Below are 22,531 nucleotides of genomic sequence, written 5' to 3'. Positions count from 1 at the left end.
AAGTTGGATGCAAAATCTCTCCACTGTCATGATTGACAGATGTGTTTGCTGTCACTGCCGTGCAGTAAAACAGCAAATCAGAGCAGAACTACATTAATTTTCATGACCCTTCCAAATAAGGCAAAAACAGACCATTTCATTCTAGGGACAATTTATGAAATGGACCTGTAAAACCGTGGACAATTTTTGCCCTTATATAAGTCACATACCCTCTATATGGATATCAGAGAACAATTTCAAATATTGTTTCAATTAATTCTAGGGCACCTTTAATGTCTACACTGTCATACAAACATATGCTACTAATATCGTACTTTTTGGCATTTCAAAATAAAACAAATATAACAGAAAAGTGCTTTAGATGTTAGAGTTGTTTTATTTATTCCAATTTGTTCAAATTAACTTTAAGTAGGGTCAAAATACAAAACCACTGTATAAAAATACAGAAACAGTTATTCAGTACATACTAACTCATAGATGGAAACCAACATTGCATATTTAGCTTCGGTTTCTATTTGGAAACGGATTCGGTTTCTTTTAAGTTCAAACAATACTGAAACATTTCACAGTCCATTAGGTTTCATTGTAGAATATTTAGAAGTTTCCATAGAAAAATCGTTGAGAGACAAACATGTTAACAATAATTTAAATCAAAAACTGATAATTAGAATATGTCCTAATGAGATGATTATTCAATTAAACACAGATGATCACAGCATATGAACAAAAACACACGCTTGATCAATCCCTGGCTGTTATAGACGTTTGACACAATGCAAATAAACACACAAACACACATAATGCATCCTGATTCAAATGTCACAAAATAACTTTTCAGTCTGAAAAATTCATGGCTGGTTACAAATTATAAAATATAAAAAGTGTCAACAAAAAGCTACAAAATCCACTTCATGATCACATTAGAGTTTGGCTTCAAAAGCTTGTGCTGCTGATGTTGTTGTGCTGGTTTCCAAATGGCCCTACAAACACAAAACACGTCATTAGTAATAGAGATCACAGTGAAGCAGCGCCCCCTGATGGCATCAAACCAGTTTCATGCACACATCCCCTGGAGGACAGTCAGTGTGTTAGTGGATTAAATGAAGGATAAATGTTAGTACAGACCAAACAACCAAACAAGTTAACACCCACACACAAAGTTCAAGGGCGAAGCGTTCAGATAGCGCAGACGAAAAACATTAACACTGGACTTCACATCTGAATCACTTTATAAGCGACAGTAAGACGAAGCTCATTGAGTGTGATCATTGAGCGGCTGATCACATGCGCCGCCCATACCTGAACCACAGTGAGCAATAAAATCAGGCAGTGATTGATTGGTCACATGTGCGTGGAGGGGAGGAAAGATGTCCCGCTGTGAACCTGAACGTCTGTCCTGCCCGATGCTGCCTGTAGACACACACACACAAACACGCACACGTGCACGCACACACACATATCTGTGAACACGAATAGATTTGAACAGATATGAAACTACAGGAGCAGAAAGAACATGAGGAACAGAAATTGGGGTGGGGTGTGGATGAGGAACTAGTACAGGAGAAACAGGTTGAGTAAAAAAAATAAATAACAACCTGTTCAGGATGAGAGGAAAACAGATTTGGATATGGAAAACTGGAAAGGGAAATCAGGATGAGCAGAAAAAGTGGGATGAGTGGAAGTTATGAACAAAAGCAGAAAGAGGATGGGACTTCACTATCACTTAATGTTTTTAATTAATACTTTTATTTAGCAAGGATGCATTAAATTGATCAAAAGTGACAATAAAGTCATTTATAATAGTACAAAAGGTATTTATTTCAAATAAATGCTGCTCTTTTGAAAATTCTATTCATCAAAGAATCCTGAAACATTTTTTAATCGCTGTATACACAAAAATATTAAGCACCACAACTATTTTGAACATTGATAATAACCAGAAATGTTTCTTGAGCAGCAAATCGTCATATTAGAATGATTTCTGAAGGATCATGTGACACTGAAGACTGGAGAAATGATGCTGAAAAATCAGCTTTGATCACTGGAATACATTACATAAAATAAAGTATTCAAATAGAAAACAGTTATTTTAAACTGTAATAATATTTAACAATATTACTGTATTTTTGATCAAATAAATGCAGCCTTGGTGAGCAGAAGAGACTTTTGAAAACATTTAAAAAAATCTCACAGACCCCAAACTTTTGAACAGTAGTGTATATGAATGGAAAGAAGCAATGAGATGAGTGGAAAAACAACATTTTTGAGTGTGGAAATAATTTTTTTAAATGTAAATGGGATGAGTGGACCAAGGGAACGTGACATAGCGTGTGAAATGTGTTTATAGGGCTGGTATTTCCCATGTATTATCCAATCACAGGGTTGGAATGTCAACACAATGAAAAGTTCAAAGCGTCACAGAAGCTGCAGCGGACCCTCGCAGATACTGCTGTGAACCTTTGAAACAAAAGCTAACAAACCAAAACGACCATCTAGTCCACGAGCGAAATGACTGGAGTTAAAACACAACACAGAAACATGAGGAAGAAACAACACGACAGTCGTTTCTCTAGTATCTGCAGGACATGTTAGAGGTTTTAAAATGTCATCAAATCAAATCACATTCTCAGAAAACACAAAACGTGAACTTATTCCTGCATGAGAAGGTCAAGAAAACTTAAATCTGCTTTCTATCATAAAATATATTACATACATGTTATTCTGCTCATGCTGTGGAGGAGCCGTGAAGGGAAGGTGTAATTGTGTATCTGTTTTGCAGGTTTGGATTGATACTTACAGCTGCCAGTGCTTGCTGGTTTGCCAACTGTCTGCGCAGATCTGACTTAATACAGGCTGAGATAAAGAACAGAAACAAAAGACACACATTAGGACGGCTTTAACATTCACAGACCATCTACTGATATGACTGATGCAACCTGTAAGCTCTAGTCTATCCAATCAGTATTTCGATTGTGAATATTAATGGGTTCATCAAAGAATCTCAAAAGAAAAACCTCAAAGAAATTTCCAGATAATATTTAATTCCAAAAATCAAAAGAAAATTATTATTATTATTAGGTTTAATTCCACATGACCCATCCATAATGACCCGTCAATAGGCTTGGCTAAAATTACATTGAAGACCATTCTGGTTAAAAGTTTGAGATATAACAGCGAAAGTAAAAACTTTTGTGGTGAACAGCACATTCCAGGACTTGCTCGTGTTGTGGTTTGGCCCTTTATTCCTGTGACCTCAACCCATGCCTTGCTCTCTCATTGGCCGTAGCTCGTCACAACACTTGACACCACAGGATTTCGATTTGGCCTTTCAGCTCCAGATATGCATCATGCTAGATATTTGTCTGCGAGGCATCAGCGAGCCTCTTTTATACGTCGTTGAGTACTACTTGTTTGCAGAGCGATGATTATTGGCTGATTTGTCCCCTATCACAGACCAACTTATCTGCGAGCTATTTGACTTGCAAATCGGCTTAATCCGGTCTTAAAATCCTGTAGTGTGAAATTGCCATTAAGGGGAGAGACAAAGTTCTGAGTGTCCCATAAGTGTCGGGTGAGACATAACAGATACACTGTCCTGAGTCTCCAACCTGCAATGGTGAGACAGAAACAGGTTCCATGCCCTGAGTTTACAGCTCGGGCAGCAACAGATGCAACCATGTTTTGTGTCTCCAGTCTGTGAGGAAAGAGACATTAACAAACACTACATTCAGAGTCTTCGTTCAGCAAGACAGTGACTACTACAGCACGCCCTGTGTCTCCATGCCAGAGAGAAAAGCAGATGTTTTGCTCTTAGTGTAAGGCCCAGAGAGGCAGAGGACCAAAGGATATTTGCAACAAGGTTAAGCTCAGGAGAGCAAACCTTCACTTTAAGGTTCCTTCGTCTGCGTCTACCTACTTCAGGTTTTTTTTAAATTGATCAAGGTAAATTGTAATTTGGTTTCCAGGAAACATGCATACTTTGCTGCTTCTGTTGTTTTAAAATGATATTTAAACAAAATGACAATAATGTGGATGATATCATCCTGTTAAAAAAAAGAATAAAAAAAAAAAAAAAAAAAAAAAAAAAACCCCGTTCTGAACAGGAAGATGCCGTCCAAATTTCTCCTTGTTTAATATATTTAAAGGTGCACTATGTAGGATTTATGCAGTAAAATATCCCAAACCCACCAGGCCAGTGTTATATATTTTGTTCAGCTGAGTTCTTACATTATCCTAAATGTTTCCAACCATTTGTAAATTGTGAGAGAATTACTATTTTAACCAATGAGCCGGGACGTCTGAGGGAGTCACCTGTCAATGGGTCATATCTGCGTTACCCTCGGTCTCCGGTTTTATTTAGCAGAAGCGCTTTAGTCTTAGAAGTGTGAAGAAGTGTCACAGCAGCTGCTGATCAAACGCACAGAGTACCGTCATAACATCATTGTAAACACACTTAAATGTATCTAATATGATAAACAGAGCTGCGTTACTTCCTAATCATGGCTGGAAAAGCAGAAATGGCACGGGCGACTGTGTGTGAGGAGAAGACAACATATCCCAAGATTCTGAGCTCAAACTTGGCATCATCAAACTATGTCTTTGTTTTGAATAGGTGCCCTCTAGGAGATGGAAAAGTTGCATAATGTAGCTTTAATAGCAATAATATATATAAAAAAACAATGTAAAAGATCTTATTCAGGACAGTATTATTAAAAAAACATGACATGCATTTTGTTTGATCCCACTTCACATTTTCACAGAATCTGCATTGGGTATGCAATTTTTTTTTTTAGCAAAACTGTATGTTATCAGTATATTATTTTCATTAAAGATAATATAGCTGATGTTAGTTACTTATTTTAGTATTTTATCATGTTTGATGCATAATAAGGTTTTCCACCTTAGTTTCAGAGAAACAGCTGTTAATCTTTCCCTTAGATAACAGAACTGCCTTAGCCAAACCCAACTTATTCACTTGTATTTTATCTGTCTTATGCACTTTATTCCTTTATCATTCATGGTATTAATTTAGAAGTTATTTTTGTTTATCTTTTTGTTAATAAAATATTTATTACACCCGTGTCTTCCTTGTGTTGATAATGTAGAAGAGGCTCTACAAGGTAACGATATCTCGCCAATCTTTCAGATAAATCAACTGACCAACTCCCTCCAGTTTACATTCGTTGTAAATGGTTGAACAGCCTCCTGTTGAGAGGGTTCTCATACTGCCAAGGTTAAAGTCCTTGATGTAAATGTAAATGTGACTCGTGCCCCAGATTAAGAAGGGTGGAAGTGGTCACTGGATTTACTCATAACCAGACCTTAAGTGAGTATCAGCCATAACGTGAGAACCAATCACTACATAATTGGCATTTCTTCCATATAAAATCACTACATTTGCACTTGAACACATCAATGTTATATAAAGGACTGTATTGAACTTTTATTGCCTGGAAAATTTGTTGAATATTAACTAGGAAGTCATAATAACTGCAGCGAAGATGAGTTGTATAATTTTATAACATTTTAAAACAACATTTAAAACAATTTGCTATATCTTGAGAACAGTTCAGTCATTTGATTAAAATCTACCTTCATTTGATAAGTGTTTATAAATGGGAAAGGCAAATCACTGAATAGATTGAGATCCGGTTCAGTTTTTGTACCCTGAATGATTTTGGCTGTAGCTGTGCCAAAACAACGTCGCTTATTCTATATTTACACAATCCTGTGTTTTTTCTGTTTAATAGCTCATACATTAACTGACACATTAGAGGACACCTTTCATAATGTCACTCATGCAGCATGAACAATGCTTTCCAAGAAGCAATATCATCACCAGGAAAAAAACGTTTGAAAGCAACTATAGTTCATAGGACCAAAGTAAAAATACAACGTAGTTTCACAACTTATTACTGGATTAAAGAGGAACTACTAGTCAGGAAGACGAGCATTGAGTGATCTGCACCTGTAATGAAGGTTCCTATCACCAGGAAGGCACATAGGAAGAGATTTCCAGCCAGAGTATTGAACGAGTCCATGATTTTCCCCTGACAGATTGTAAATATGATCCCAAATACCTGCAGTAAGAAACACAATGTTCATTAGGATTGTTGGTAACTCCATATAAACTCTATAAAATAATATTAAACTAAAAAAATAAGACAACTGGAGCCTCTTATACAGAGTTTATCAAACAGATAGTTCTGGTCCTTGCTGCTGATTGGTCAATAGCTGTGTTTGCCACAAAGCATGACTATGACCGATTCACCGAAAAGATCTGTCTGCTCAACACTCTTAAGCCGGGCTCAGACTACAGGAGTTTTAAGGCTGATTTATCCCTGATGCACTACACCCGACAATACTGAAGAAAATCCTGTCCATGACCTTGGGGTCAGGATTATGTCTTGTTTAGTTGTCTTTTCATTCCTGTGTTTGTTTCTTGTGCTTCAGTTCAGTTTAGCCTTGATTAATTCCTAATTATTCTCATTAGTTACTGATTAGGTTCAGCTGTCAATCATTATGTTTCCCTTGTTAACTTTGTGTATATGTGCTTCCTGTTTTGTTCTGTTCCTTGTCGGTTATTGTTGTTGCTTAAAGGCACAATATGTACAATTTTAGGATTAAAGGGCAACTCTTATGCAAAATTCACTTTTACATGGTGTTTGAACATAAATGTGTGTTGGAAGTGCATGTATACAACCACCCTATAATGGTAAAAATCCACTAACTCCTTTTATTATCCCCATAAAACATAAGCACCATCTCAGAACAAGGCATTTGCAGAGAGTTTTATTAGACAGGTGAGTTTGTTTGGATACATTCATCAAAAATGATTGTATACGTTCATCAGAAAACGAATCATTGTTATATAGCTCAACAGTTATTGTTTAAATCTGGTTTTCAGCGAGTTCCATGTTTTATCATGCCTAAAATGGTTCTAGCTGACTGCAGTGTGCAACAAGTGTCTCATAGTAGCCCTCAAGCCTTTTGAATAAGCGACCTCTAGTGGTGAAAATTACATATTGTGCCTTTTAGTGTTGTTTACATTTTTATTCTCCTGAGATTCTCCTGTGTAATTCTGTTTGTGAACAAAAGACTATTTGAGTGTATTCCTGGCTCCTTTTTTTTGGGATTAAACCACGCAAACCCTTACAGAATAACCAACCCTCAAAATGTGTAAAATTGAATGGTTTTCAAATATTTGTATTGTGAGCATGTTTGAGATTTGAGAGAAAATTCTCCTTACGTGCATGATGTAAACTAGATTTCGCAATCGGTTAGGATTTCAAAACATCTGTTTTGAGACCAGCTTTAGCAACATAATACACACAGAACAGTTTTGGCAGTATATCGTTTGTTTATGCATTTTGGCAAAAGTAACAATTTATTGTTTATTTAATAAATTATAAGTGACCCCTGCAGACGCTATGTCTCCTTCATTCACCTTGAAATGGATAATTAACCCATAATTGAAAAGTATGGCATTACTACTCACTCATGTCGTTCCAATTCAAACCCATAAGACTTTCATTTAACTTTGGAACACAAATGAAGATCTGTCCCTCCACTGACTGTCTCAGAACTAGGAATTTCAAGCCCAAGAAAGGTAAAGACATCATAAAAGTAATCCATGTGACTCCATGTGAGTGCACTGTTTGCACAAAAACACTTTATTTACAAAACATTAAGCTCCAATCCGCGTTCGCAAGTTGTGTTGTGCTGACATGAGAGCAGATGTTGTTACGTGAATAAAGCGGTAAATGTAATTTTTTGGTCACTTCATAAAAGTAAGGTTACATTTTTGGGTAAACCAATCCTTTCATTTAGATTTTCTTGTGTACTTCTTTTGGATATTAATTTGGCTAGTCTTTATATATATATATATATATACACACACACACACACACACACGTATATATATATATATATATATATATATATATATATATATATATATATATATATATATATATATATATATATATATATATATATATATATATCTATATATATATCTATATATCACACACATACCTGTGCAGAGCAGTTCAGAAGTCCCGAAGATGTCCCCTCAGACTCTGGGTAAGTCAATTCGACTGCAAACTCAAAACCGAGGGGAAGATAACCCGTCATAAAGAACCTGCGTTAGAGGTTTTAAAAGTGAGAAAATATGTTTTTTTGTGTGCAAATTTCATCTGGCCATGTATAGCAAGAACAAAAAAAAAACTTACCCGAGGGTTCCCGCTGTGATAAAGACCACCCACAGGTGACCCAAATCCAAGGTAAAAGCATAAAGCACCAAACCCACAAGGGACATCAGATACACAGCTAGAGTGGTTTGTCTGTGGAGACATCACATAATAGAGACTTGGGACACAGGTCAAATCTTACATCTGGATCCAATATGTCCAAGCATGACTGAACAAGTATGATCATATCATTTAGAGCAGCTATAAGTTATATATTTATCATTATTTTATAGCTGCTATACATGTAGATCCAGAAATACCATTTCAGTTGCTTTAGTAAAATAGCATCTTCTAAATATCTGGTTCCTTCTTAAACTATGTGCTTTTGGTTGCAACAAACAGTGGGGCCAATCATAATTTGTGTCACATGCACACACATCTGTTAGGTTTTTGGGAATGGTTGGGACTTTCCATAAGCGTAATGGATTTTAAACGGTACAAACTGTACATTCTTTCCCCCTACACTGCCTCTGCCCAGTAACCTACCCGTCACAGAAAACATGCTGCATTTTTACATTTTCAAAAAAACATAATTTAGTATGTTTATAAATCCATTTACATTGTACGCAGGTGATCTCAGGTTTATATTACATTGTGGGGACATTTGGTCCCATCAATTTAATATAAACAAGTACACACATTTTTAAAATTAAACTAATAGAAATCTGAATACCTATTATTCAGGATACCTACATGAGTAAACTCGCTTCACCTACTGGCCACCATGGCGGGTAAAAACAATAACGGATGGCGGACACTTTTAGAGGAGGTGGCATTACCCAAAAAAGTAACGTTACATCGCAATCGTTAAAGGGATCCCCTGGTGTTGAGACTTGTATGGCTTAATATAACATAAATTATGTCTCTTACTGAATTATGTAGTAGAAAACCCATGAAAGATCTACGTTATTTTAAAAATCGATTTTATATTTGGACCATGGGCGGCGCCATTTTGTTTGCGTTCTAGGTTGATGACGTAGATTGGTTGAACTCCTCAATCAGCTGGCGTTACCCGTAGCTATTTTTACCACAACGCAACTCGAAAATTGTTTCAGAGTTAAACAAAACCAATGAATTCCTTTGTAATTGTACTTAAAACACACTCAAACATACATGTGCACACAAACTCACCTACACAAGTCACAAACAGATCGGCGGGCGCGCACACGACAGGCTCTGTTTCAATCGAGATGTTGGGCTGCTCAGTCTCCACGACAGGGGCTGAATCTGAAATCGACCCTATACCCTTAAATAGGGCATTATTTGAAGGGACGGCCATTTGTAGTGTTGTCCGACACCATAGTGGACATGTTCAAGTGCAGTCATTCAGTCTTCCACCGCAATAACGAGTGTAAAGCCGATTTACAAACAGCTGTCCGACTTCACGCACTCAAACATACATGTGCACACAAACTCTCTCTCTCACACAGACTCACACACACCCCAACAGATCGGCGCGAACACACACACACACACCCCAACAGATCGGCGCGAACACACACACACCCCAACAGATCGGCGCGAACACACACACACACACACACACACACACGCACGCACGCACTGCGTGCGCACATACCCTCAATCTATTCCCTGTGTTGATATCCTAGATAGACTGTTGATAGTAGATTAACTGTAATGCCTAATGTGACCAGCAGAGGGAAATATCTAGGTAGGACGATGGGATAAAGTAACATGAGGAAGAGAGGCAGGATGTTTTGGTGATGATGCATGCGATTGAGACAGAGCAGTCTGTCAGGTGTGTGTGTGCGCGCCCGCCGATCTGTTTGTGACTTGTGTAGGTGAGTTTGTGTGCACATGTATGTTTGAGTGTGTTTTAAGTACAATTACAAAGGAATTCATTGGTTTTGTTTAACTCTGAAACAATTTTCGAGTTGCGTTGTGGTAAAAATAGCTACGGGTAACGCCAGCTGATTGAGGAGTTCAACCAATCTACGTCATCAACCTAGAACGCAAACAAAATGGCGCCGCCCATGGTCCAAATATAAAATCGATTTTTTAAATAACGTAGATCTTTCATGGGTTTTCTACCACATAATTCAGTAAGAGACATCATTTATGTTATATTAAGCCATACAAGTCTCAACACCATGGGATCCCTTTAAGAGGTCTGCAGAGAAAACATCTCTGGAGGAGCCAGTGGACAAAGAGGCCAAGATCAAAAACTTTTTTTTAAAGAACGATGGAGAAAAACAGACAATGGCAAATCCCACGATTGGTTAGTTTATGACGAGACAAGTCAAACAATGTTCTGCTCGGCATGTCGTCAACACGCTTCAGAAGATGCCAAAACTAATGGTTTCATTGTTGGGACTAAAACCTAAAACTGGAAGCCATAAAAGACCATGAATCATCCAAATGCCACATCCAGGTAAAAAAAGAGAGCACAGGGAAAAGCAGCCCCAGAGAATAGAGGCTGACATGAAGGCACTTACCAGCCTGAACACGGCCCAGTTGGATAAGATCATAATACTGTTTAGGAACGCCCACGCATTTACAAAAAAAAGAAGGCCATTTCAAGATTACGAATGGCAATGCAAAAAAAGGGAGGGTTCCTACAGATTTCTTCAAGTTAAATTCAAGTCTTTTAAAGACCTTTTTAAGACCATTTATATAAAAAATGAATACCTATTTCACATCTCACCCAGCAAAGAAAAACAATTTTTTTTGCACTTCTCCTTTGCTTGTTGCTTGAGGTCTGTGTTCTGTTTTGTGTTGTGTTGTGTGTTGTGTTGCAGTCTATGGTTGTGATCTTCATTTATTGAAGGCATCACGTGTTCGCAGTATTTGAATATGACCCGGGGCTGTGTTATTAAACCAAAATAATCATGGTTGACAAATTAAACTTTTGAGGAAAAATACAATACGGAGAAGTTACACACAGCACAATTTAATTTTTAAGGTATTATTTCCAAATTAATAAATTCAATGCTTTTAAGGCTTTTTAAGACCCCACGGGAACCCTGGAAAGTTTTTTTTTTAAAGTTCTTTAAAAGAAAGTAGCTGGTAAAAACATTGAGTGGCTGGTAGATTTTGAAATCCACCAGCCACAGTGGCCGGTGGACAAAAAAAGTTAATTTCCATCCCTGGTGATAAGTGAGAACAAAGCTGAATAAAAGAAACATTACAATGCCCAGGAGGGGGAGACATGCTGCGAGGGTCAAATGCACTCAGACAAAAGGTCACTGAGGTCTAGGTTCATGGGTCAAAGACGCAAACACCTGGAAAAACACACTTAACCAAAGCATATGAACAGACTCACAGGGGGGAAGAACTCAATAACACACTTATCTTCAGAGGGGAATGAAGACAAATGTTTATCCAGCACTGTCACTGCCTGAATGACATTTTAAGATTTGTTAGAATTAAAGTCCAGCCGCTTACTTGTATGTCTTAGATCGGTCTAACCAGACTCCACAGATGAGGGAACCCACCATGCCAGCGATCACAATGGTGAGACCGATCCTGCCGGCATTCACCTCCTCTCCCTGTTAAAACCAGAGCAAACTTTTACATACATTCTCTGTTTTAACACAATATGTCAGACTAATATCAGTTCTTCTGGATTAACACATAAATGTAGAAATGGAAACTCACAAAAACTAACTTCCACCAATAATTGCCAATGAGGAAGTTAAAAGTTATGTAGATTGAGTGTAGGCCATGGGCTCTCATGATTGGTTGGACAGGCAGAGGGACTTACAGGGTAGTGTTCAATGATCATTCGGTTGAGAAGCGTACTGACAGCATAGAAACAGCCAACATTCAGCCCTGGGGATAGACAGAAGTCAAAAAAATAAAGAAAAAAAAAATCTGTTAAAAAAAATTAACAGAACATTTTCAGACTATTGATTTGATGTGTATCTAGTAAGCAGCAATAAAGGTCACATTTCTAAAGCAGTTATAAAGACATACAGAGCTCTGCATTCCTGCAGGATTATTTCTGTCAATGTTCAGCCAGGATAAATGCAGCTACAGGCTTCCCATGCCAGTGTTACACAGACACGTGTGTGTGTGTGTGTGTGTGCAGATGGATCATAAACTCAGTGTGCAAGGTTAATGTTGTTTATGCTCACCATGAAAGCAAAACAATGACAAATAATTCTGTTCAGAACTAGGTTTTAACATTTTCAGTTTTTTTTTGACTAGCTGAAACTGATCTTCATGCCATCACAAGCTAGACATCAATCAATCAATCAATCAATCAATCAATCAATCAATCAATCAATCATATAAATAATATATTCATATAATATCTAATTCCAATTTTTCCATGTTTCATTAAGATGTCGCACGCTCCCAGAGGCTGCATTTATCTGGTCAAATTTTTTTCTCCCACATTATTAAAAAATCTATCATGTGAAATAACTTTTAAAAAAATGTATATATTATAATCTATTCTTGTGATGAAAAACTGCATCATCATCATCATCATTTCTACAGTCTTCCAGTCACATGACCCTTCAGAAATCATTTTAACATGCTGATTTGCTGCTCAAGAAACATTTCTTATTATTAATTTTGAAAAACAGTACAGCTTAATATTTTTGTGGAGACACATTGTCTGCAAAAGAACTCTGGTGTAGAAATCTTTTGTAAGATTATGAAAGTCTTTACAGTCACTTTTGATCAATTTAATGTGTACTTCAATGACCACATTAAGCACATTTGTAAAACTTCCTTCCACCACCTTCCGTCCCCTTTTAATCTTTCCAGATGCAGAGAAACTCCATGCCTTTGTCTCCACCAGGCTGAACTACTGCAACCGACTCTTCAGTGGGATTTCTGGCAGAAATATCCAGATGCTTCAATACACCCAGAACAGCGCTGCCAGAGTCCTTATGAGAGTCCGTAAATATGATCACATAACTCCCATCCTACACTTATTGCACTGGCTTCCCGTTTCATCCCGGATCGACTACAAAATCCTCCTGCTCACACATAAATGCATCACCGGACATGCACCTCCATATCTACAGGAACTCATCACTCTAAAATCCTCCACATGCACCCTCAGATCTTCAGGCCACCTGCTTCTTCAAGTCCCCACCACCAGGCTTCGTACCATGGGGGATCGAGCTTTCTGCTCGGCTGCTCAGGAACCACCTTCCCAGTGAGCTGAGAGCAGTACAGAGCATGGACCAGTTTAAAGCTGAACTGAAGACGTTTCTGTTCAGAAAGACTTTTATGTGTTGATTGTTTGTATTTTTCTTTATTTTTTTACTTTTTATTCATTTTTGTTATTTGTTTCCCTTTTTCCATTGTTGCACTTTGAGATTCTTTGGAATGAAAAGTCTAAATCTATTATTATTATTATTATTACTTGCTAAATAAAAGTTTTAATTTCTCTTAAATGTATGTAGGCTGTGGTACATGTATGTAGGCTGTAAACTGAAGAATGTTTTATTTTTATATCAGACCATTGTTGTGGATCTGACCATTTTATTTTATTTAATCTTTTTTTTTTTTTTTTGAATCACAAACCCCAAGTACGAGCACAGTAATAGAGATGCTTACATCAGCAAACAGCACTGACTATAGAACTATTCATGTTTATGTTCACAGTAACAAACTATGACTGTGTTTAGATGGCAGCAGGCATAATGAACCCCAGTTTGCGGTCCTGAAAGGCTCTGTTGTGCGCTGTGACATTTACCGTAAGTGATGACGAGGAGGATGAAGGCTTTGTTGTGGAGCAGCCTGACGATGGAGGCTGTATACGAATAGCTCTCAGGAGAGATCTGCCGAGCCGCGGCCTGAGCGTGGGTGGGAGGGATCTCCGGACGCTCCTCAAACACTGACATGAACATAAAAACACAAGCTTGTCCAATTAATAAAACTCTTCATTTACATGTAGTAGATCAGCTCTGATCTCTCACTGTGTAACTGGACACCACAGCACATATTGTTAACGAAAACTAAAATGATTAAAAATAGGTTTTTGGTACTTGAAATAAAGCTGAAATAAAAATGAAATATTAGATGAAGAACTAACTGAAACAAATACATTTATGTTAATAAAATGGATAGTATAAATAAACTAATAAAAACAATTCGTAACAAAATTAGGTAAAGTTGCAAATAAGAAATGTACTAAATCTTAAACTAAAAAATGAATTAAATTCAAAATGCTAAAATATCCTAGACAACTTCATAAGTTAACGTTGTTTAATATAAAATATAAGAAGACTGCAACAAAATAATGGCTTTTAAAACCGTCTGTAAACGGTGCGATTTTTGCTGTCGTTCGAGCACGCATACATTTTTTTTTCACTCGGGAGAAATTGCATGGAAATCATTGATGTGACCACAATGAAAACAAGTTTTGTTTAAACTTTATTGTGCAATCCTTGACAAATGAGCGTATTCTCACTGTTATCCAATAAATCAAATCAAATCAAAAACTTATTCGGGTTTACAGTGTACATTGGAAAAAATGGATCCAAGATGCCGAGGTTGACACAAAGCTAATATGTTTGCTCATTTAAATTGTTTAAAAAGAAGAGACTTTAAAGAAACATGCTTCATTTCTAAAAGATGAAATAAAGGTCAGTTGTGTCAACGTGTTGAAGTGAATGAATTCGCCATGTTATGCCATCTGGGAATGTTTGTGTTTAAGTAAAAATTTAGCCTGCTGTCCCCAAAACTGCAGGTGACTGAACTCTGTCATATTTGCTTTATCAAACATGCACTAGATATTAAAAACTCAGAAATGCAGAACTATTAGACAGAAACGCTTGAATCTGCTGGGCTTGTTCTTTTCTAAAGAATTAAATAACAGAGCAGCTGTTTATTTTTAAGGGAAATTAAGAGAACAGTTAAACTAAAAATAAAAAGTATGTCATCATAACTCTCCATCATGTTGTTGCAGGTTGCATGAGTTTATTTCCTTCCATGAAACACAAAAGGGAATGTTATCAGAATATATCAGGTGTTTATTGATATAAAATACAAATAAGGAAGGGAGCTCCAAAAATGTCAAAAAGCCCCGTATGATGACTTAACAGACTGACTTTGAATATAGTGCACAAGCCGTGAGGAAAACTTGTTACATTTGTTGTTACACTTTTACACTTGTTATACTTTTAACAGGCCATAATATTTTCTAAAAATACTTTTTTTTTTTGTTCCATGGAAAAGTCAAATGTTTTTTAACAGAACTTGTTTTCACATGAGGGCGAGTATGTTTTTGGCATGAGAATATCTTGTGATTTTCTTCTTTTTATTGTCTAGACAAATTTTTTGCTTGTGAGAACAGAACTGAATGCACGTGAGTGTTGCTTAAAACCCGACAGAAGGTTTTGTGGTCAAATCAAGGTAAAAATGGCCAGCTCAGCATATGACAACATATAAAGACTGAGCAAAATACGTTGAAAGTGAAAGAAAAAAAAACCTCATTTCCCCTTCAGTCATTTGTGCTAAAGGTCAGATAATAATCAAGCACTAACATACTCCATTTACACTCTTACAAACAGGCTAACAACATAACAGACACAGTGATCATTTATATAGTATGTATAGAAACTATTAACGCTTTTTGCTTTTGAAGCAAATTTGAATTTGTGCTTTTGTACATTCAGGAAGAACAGAAAAGAGGAACAGACACACACGAAAAGAGAGTCAAATATCAACACAACAACCTAGCGAGCAACCTTGCTGCCTCCAGCCTACATAGTCATCTTCCTTCTAAGATAGCGCCATAATCGTCACTAAAACTCTCTATATAGGCAGCAACTCCACGTGTCACACAATGTTTTGAATTAAGTTTGATTTGAGCATTTTTCCAGCAATTATTTATAATCAACAATTCTTTTGCATTCTTTGCTATCGTGAATTTGTGTTTCACTGAATTTGTCACAATGCATTCTGGAATGGTCTTTTCTGTGAAGGACAATCGCATTATTTTGGCCTAAAGAAGTTATAGCCTACTTCCATTTGATATACATATACATTACTGAAAGTATTGAGACACCCCTACAAATCATCGAATTTGGCTGTTCAATCACATCTATGGCCACAGGTGTATTAAATCAAGTACCTAGGCATGCAGACGCTTCTACAAACATTTGTGAAAGAATAGGTCGCTCTCAGGAGCTCAGTGAACTCAAGCGTGTGTACCGTGATAGTTTGCCACCTGTGCAAAAAATCCACTCATAAAATTTCCTCACTACTAAATATTCCATGATAAACTTTTTTTATGGATTATAAGCAAGCAGAAGCATTTGGGGACAACAGCAACTTGGCCACGAAGTGGTAGGCCATGTTATGTTGAGGGTCACAGTGTGCAGAAGTCGCAACTCGCAAACTTCCTGCAGTGTCAAAAGCTACAGACCTCCAAACTTCATTTGGCCTTCAGATTAGCTCAAGAACAGTGTGTAGAGAGCTCCATGGAATGGAAAGTCTCTTATGATTAACAGACTTAATTTAGACTTATTTAACTCTATTTAACTCTTTATTTAAGTCTAAGGAAATAGACTTTTAATAGAGAAACAGAAATTAAAAATATTAATGTTTCGAAGATGAACAAAAGTCTTTTGGGTTTGGAACGACATGAGTGTGAGTAACTGATGTCAGAACTTACATTTTTGTGTGAGCTATCCCTTTAATTTCTTTATCTTTTGGAACAACCTTCATGCCATTAACACGTTTTAAAACACTGCCCTAGTCAGCAGCTCACTGTTTTTGAATTGAACAATATAGGTGATATTAGTAAAAATAATATTTGCACTTACCAATGAGAACTAACACAAAGAGGAATGTGGCCACACCCGCAGTTATGTAGAACATGACTCTGATGTTAGCTGCTAACTCATCCGGATCATCCACATTTGGCACCAGTATTGGAGGAACGAGGAAACCGATGGCAATCCCCAACTAAAAAACACGGACATCTGTGAGGTTCAAAATGAAGCAGTACATAACATACATACTGTTTACTGAACACAAGTATATAAATGCAGAACTTCCAAGTAAAATAGCACTCGCTAGCAAGGGCCTTGTTCCACTTGGGACACTGATGACTGTCATGCAATTATATGGTTGCACATTAAGCATCACTCAAAGCATCCTGCGCTTGTTCTCCATTTTTTTTTGGCTTAAATAAGAGGTTTTCAAACAGGATTTCAGGGACCCATGGAAAAGTTATTACAGGGAGTGCAGAATTATTAGGCAAGTTGTATTTTTGAGGATTAATTTTATTATTGAACAACAACCATGTTCTCAATGAACACAAAAAAATAATATCAAAGCTGAATATTTTTGGAAGTTTTAGTTTTTAGTTTTAGCTATTTTAGGGGGATATCTGTGTGTGCAGGTGACTATTACTGTGCATAATTATTAGGCAACTTAACAAAAAACAAATTTATACCTATTTCAATTATTTATTTTTACCAGTGAAACCAATACAACATCTCAACATTCACAAATATACATTTCTGACATTCAAAAACCAAACAAAAACAAATCAGTGACCAATATAGCCACCTTTCTTTGGAAGGACACTCAAAAGCCTGCCATCCATGGATTCTGTCAGTGTTTTGATCTGTTCACCATCAACATTGCGTGCAGCAGCAACCACAGCCTCCCAGACACTGTTCAGAGAGGTGTACTGTTTTCCCTCCTTGTAAATCGCACATTTGATGATGGACCACAGGTTCTCAATGGGGTTCAGATCAGGTGAACAAGGAGGCCATATCATTAGATTTTCTTCTTTTATACCCTTTCTTGCCAGCCACGCTGTGGAGTACTTGGACGCGTGTGATGGAGCACTGTCCTGCATGAAAATCATGTTTTTCTTGAAGGATGCAGACTTCTTCCTGTAACACTGCTTGAAGAAGGTGTCTTCCAGAAACTGGCAGTAGGACTGGGAGTTGAGCTTGACTCCATCCTCAACCCGAAAAGGCCCCACAAGCTCATCTTTGATGATACCAGCCCAAACCAGTACTCCACCTCCACCTTGCTGGCGTCTGAGTCAGACTGGAGCTCTCTGCCCTTTACCAATCCAGCCACGGGCCCATCCATCTGGCCCATCAAGACTCACTCATTTCATCAGTCCATAAAACCTTAGAAAAATCAGTCTTGAGATATTTCTTGGATAGTTCAGTGGTGGTCGACTTTCTGCCTTTCTTACCTTGGCCATGTCTCTGAGTATTGCACACCTTGTGCTTTTGGGCACTCCAGTGATGTTGCAGCTCTGAAATATGGCCAAACTGGTGGCAAGTGGCATCTTGGCAGCTGCACGCTTGACTTTTCTAAGTTCACGGGCAGTTATTTTGCGCCTTGGTTTTTCCACACACTTCTTGCGACCCTGTTGACTATTTTGAATGAAACGCTTGATTGTTTGATGATCGCGCTTCAGACGCTTGGCTATTTTAAGACTGCTGCATCCCTCTGCAATATATCTCACTATTTTTGACTTTTCTGAGCCTGTCAAGTCCTTCTTTTGAACCATTTTGCCAAAGGAAAGGAAGTTGCCTAATAATTATGCACACCTGATATAGGGTGTTGATGTCATTAGACCACACCCCTTCTCATTACAGAGATGCACATCACCTAATATGCTTAATTGGTAGTAGACTTTCCAGCCTATACAGCTTGGAGTAAGACAACATGCATACCGAGGATGATGTGGTCAAAATACTCATTTGCCTAATAATTCTGCACTCCCTGTATTATAATATGTCTGTGAAATCTACGTAAGAATGTTCTCACAGATCCAGCAATAACTTTGGTACTAAAATGATTTGTACATTTACAAAACGTGCGAACAATTGAAAAACCACAGCTACTGAAAATTCACATACTCTAGGTGGCCTTATATTGTGTTAAGATTACATTGAAGACATTGATATTTAATCTTAAATATATTTAATCATATACAGTGAAAGAGGATAAAACACTGCATTATAGCTTGAGCTTCAATGCTTCTCTGAATATCAAGAGCGTGTCTTTAAAGACCATCACATGTTTGCTGAGAGTGATGAAAGCCTGCAAAGCAAAGGTTGTGAGGAAAGCCCTTATATGGGGATGGTTTGGGCGTGTTTTATGCAAATGGATAACCTTGGGCATGCGGTCGCTTGTTTAGAATACTCCAAATTAATTTATCTTAAAAAAGATTAAGAACAAATTCAGTTGTGCACGCGCATTATGATGTGAAGTTCTAATGTTCTTAGTTTCATTCTGCTTTCTATTGACAGCTTTAGTTTTATCCGCTGTAGTTTTTAATTCTTAGTATGTATAAAGATTAGATCAGTGTTTCTCAGCCTTTTTTTGGTTACCTTAGCACACCATTATATAAAAATATAAACAAAATTGCACAAACAAGCATTGCTTTAAATGGCATATTAAAAAGTCAGTGAAGTTGATATTGGCTTTATAAAAGGTCAGACACTTGCATGTGTCATGACAATACTAACATTTTATGAAATTCAAGCTCAAGTTAAGATATGATGTTTTTGACCAGCGAATTAAAGATATTTTGTATGTCACTGGAACAGACACATTTTAGGCCTTACGTTCATCAAAAGATGGAGCGCTATGCACAGGATATATAAAACAGTATATTTGCTTCAACTAGACAACAAGTACTAGACTAAGACTATTCTCCGTTTTTCAAAGGCAAAAAACGTCAGCCTTTATGGACGTGGAGTTTCTTTAGTAAAGAAAACGCTGTACTTACTTAAACATAAGTAATTTTTTTACCATTGCATTGCAAATAAGCAAAGATCTCCAAACTGTGTGCGGAACATCACTCTAAATGGAGGCGGATGGAGTTATGAGGTTTGACTGACAGTTTGAGGAGCCAATGGAGTTGCGAGGTTTAGTCACCTGTTTTTAATACTTTTTATTGGTTAAATATTTGTAAAACCCACAGACAGACATAAATAATTACCAACAGCATTCATTTTAGGGATGCACGGATATAAAAATGTTGTCATACCGATAATTATTTATATTTAAAGCTGATTACCAATATATTGGCCAATAAATCTAAATCTATATAATTTTTGAGACCTTGATTTCAAAAACAAGTCTCACCATTACAAGCCACGTCCCAAGCACTTCAACATAACTCAGACAAATACAGTAGTAGGCCAACAGTAGCCTGGTTTGAACCAGAAAACATATAATTGCGATTATTCTGGTTAAAATTGCGATTGCGATTTAAAATGCGATTATTATTTTTTATTTTTTTTACACAAATTAAGTGTGTGTATATAGCATTGTGTTGATATAGGCCTATTAATATGACTAATAATAATAATTATGATTATTATTACTGCTAAAAATATTTTTAACAAATAAGAAATTACCATTACAATAACATTTTCATAATTATATATAATATATATATATAAAATATATAATATTAACTTCTTGCGCATCCACTGTGAGGGAAAAAACTCCTGTACATGGATTGAAAAAATGGATTGTTCTTTAAATGTATTATTTTTTAAATTTATTAAGTTTTTTAATTTCTTATGTATTATTTTTCTCATTTATAATTTATTACCCAAACGTTTAATTCATACTGAAAGCCAGAGGGCGCCCTCGAATGGAAAAGCCACATTTGCCTCAGAGAAGTGTTCATTTTCAGGAAACCCCTTATGTGAAGCTAACGCTGTAAACAGAAGATAGAAACGCTTTGATTTAACATGACGACAATTAACACGACTGCAGCAAAATATGGTGTATTTGAGTTCTTCAAGCCGTCTAGGGTATTATTTCATAATAATAAAGTATAATGCAGTGCTGATTGACGTAGAATACTATAAAATGATGCATCGTCTGCCTCACTCTGTGATGAGAAGCCACATCAGCTCACACACACTCGACTGACGATATGAAGTGAGGTAAAACACGTTTTTAAACAATGGGCCCTATTTTAACGATCTGAAACGCAAGTGTCAAAGCGCGGAGCGCAAGTAACTTTGTGGGCGGGTCTCGGCGCTGTTGCTATTTTCCCGGCGGGATAAATGGCTCTTGCGCTCGGCGCAAATATAAAATGGGTTGGTCTGAACTAGCTTCATTATTCATAGGTGTGGTTTGGGCTTAACGTGAATAAACCAATCAGACCGGCATCCAACATTCCCTTTAAAAGCAGGTGCACAAGTTCCATTATGGATTGCTATTATTATGGCGTATTTACCAGGCGCACGCCAGGAGCGGTTCACAGCCGAGGAGACTGATGTTCTTGTAAGAGCAGCCCTTACGAAACAAAAATATATTGCAGTATATTGGAAAATTTCATGCAATACATTAGGAAATATATTAACATATATGGGAATTAATATTTATATCTTTCAATATATTGCAATATATTGAAAGCGGCAATCATTTGTATATTTTGCAATATATTACATGAATATATAATATATTTTATAATACCATCAATATATTATTTCATATATTTACAATATATTAAAATATATTTCAACTAATATATTGGTAAATATATTTTCCTTTCGTAAGGGAGTGAAAGACAGAGAAGTTGTGTTGTATGGGGATGGGAGAAACCCACCCGAAATAGCGTCGGTTAAACAGACGTCGGTTAAACAGTTTTTTATTTTTTCAGTCGATTTTTTTTCCTGGTTCTTGACGGACAAACCAATTTGTCAGATGTCCTTATATATATATATATATATATATATATATATATATATATATATATATATATATATATATATATATGTCTTGCCACTATTGGGCAAACAGATCCTTAATTACTACAATAAGCCTGAATAATTTGTAAGCTAGATTTATGCCTATTTTTTCACATCTTCGTGGCACACCACAATGTGTTAATATTTTTTTTAGTGTAACAATTTATGATTTGCAAAAATAACTGTTGCATCTGTGTAGATTTCATGAGCAAAGTGTATTTTGTGTTGTGCACGCTATACATTTTGGTCATGCATGCGCCCTTAAAATAGCATAATGAACAACGCGCAACGCGCCGCTGACTTTAGACCAGGTTTTTTCTGGTCAGTGGCGCAACTGTTTAATGGAACAGCAAAATAGCACCAGTGATTGTTTGCCCCGGAACACGGCTCCTTTATTGTGCTGAACCGCCCAGGGAGCGCAAGTTCATTCACTAGTTTAGCGACGTGCTTCTGTGGAGGGAAAAGCGCGCTTTGCGCGGGTGCAAAATAGGAATGGCACATGCGTCGGTGTACAAAGTCAATTGCGCTGGGTGCAAGATAGGGCCCATTGTCTTTTGTTGAACAGGTTTATGAACATTTCACTAGTTTGTGAAGATG

At 36.9% G+C, this 22,531-nt stretch overlaps 1 protein-coding gene across 2 annotated transcripts in view; it reads right to left on the bottom strand.

Annotated features, from left to right (window-relative positions):
* Positions 1–356: 356 nt before the first annotated feature.
* The window catches only part of flvcr2b (FLVCR choline and putative heme transporter 2b), a 23,739-nt gene continuing 1,564 nt past the window's right edge, over positions 357–22,531 (bottom strand). The window contains exons 2-11 of one of the 2 annotated variants that reach the window (XM_067418074.1): positions 17,006–17,147; positions 13,930–14,070; positions 11,977–12,044; positions 11,658–11,761; positions 8,235–8,345; positions 8,038–8,143; positions 5,969–6,080; positions 2,798–2,853; positions 1,300–1,410; positions 357–980 (exon numbers count right to left, since the gene is read on the bottom strand). In XM_067418074.1, the coding sequence (XP_067274175.1) occupies positions 1,342–1,410; positions 2,798–2,853; positions 5,969–6,080; positions 8,038–8,143; positions 8,235–8,345; positions 11,658–11,761; positions 11,977–12,044; positions 13,930–14,070; positions 17,006–17,147 (909 nt within the window). In that variant the 3' untranslated portion in view covers positions 357–980; positions 1,300–1,341. The remainder of the gene's footprint in view (positions 981–1,299; positions 1,411–2,797; positions 2,854–5,968; positions 6,081–8,037; positions 8,144–8,234; positions 8,346–11,657; positions 11,762–11,976; positions 12,045–13,929; positions 14,071–17,005; positions 17,148–22,531) is intronic. The other variant, XM_067418075.1, reaches the window with a different exon arrangement.

Source organism: Pseudorasbora parva, chromosome 15 (assembly GCF_024679245.1).
Source record: "Pseudorasbora parva isolate DD20220531a chromosome 15, ASM2467924v1, whole genome shotgun sequence".
NCBI lineage: Eukaryota > Metazoa > Chordata > Actinopteri > Cypriniformes > Gobionidae > Pseudorasbora > Pseudorasbora parva.
Note: the sequence above shows the minus strand (reverse complement) of the source record. Positions and strands in the feature narration are given on the sequence as shown.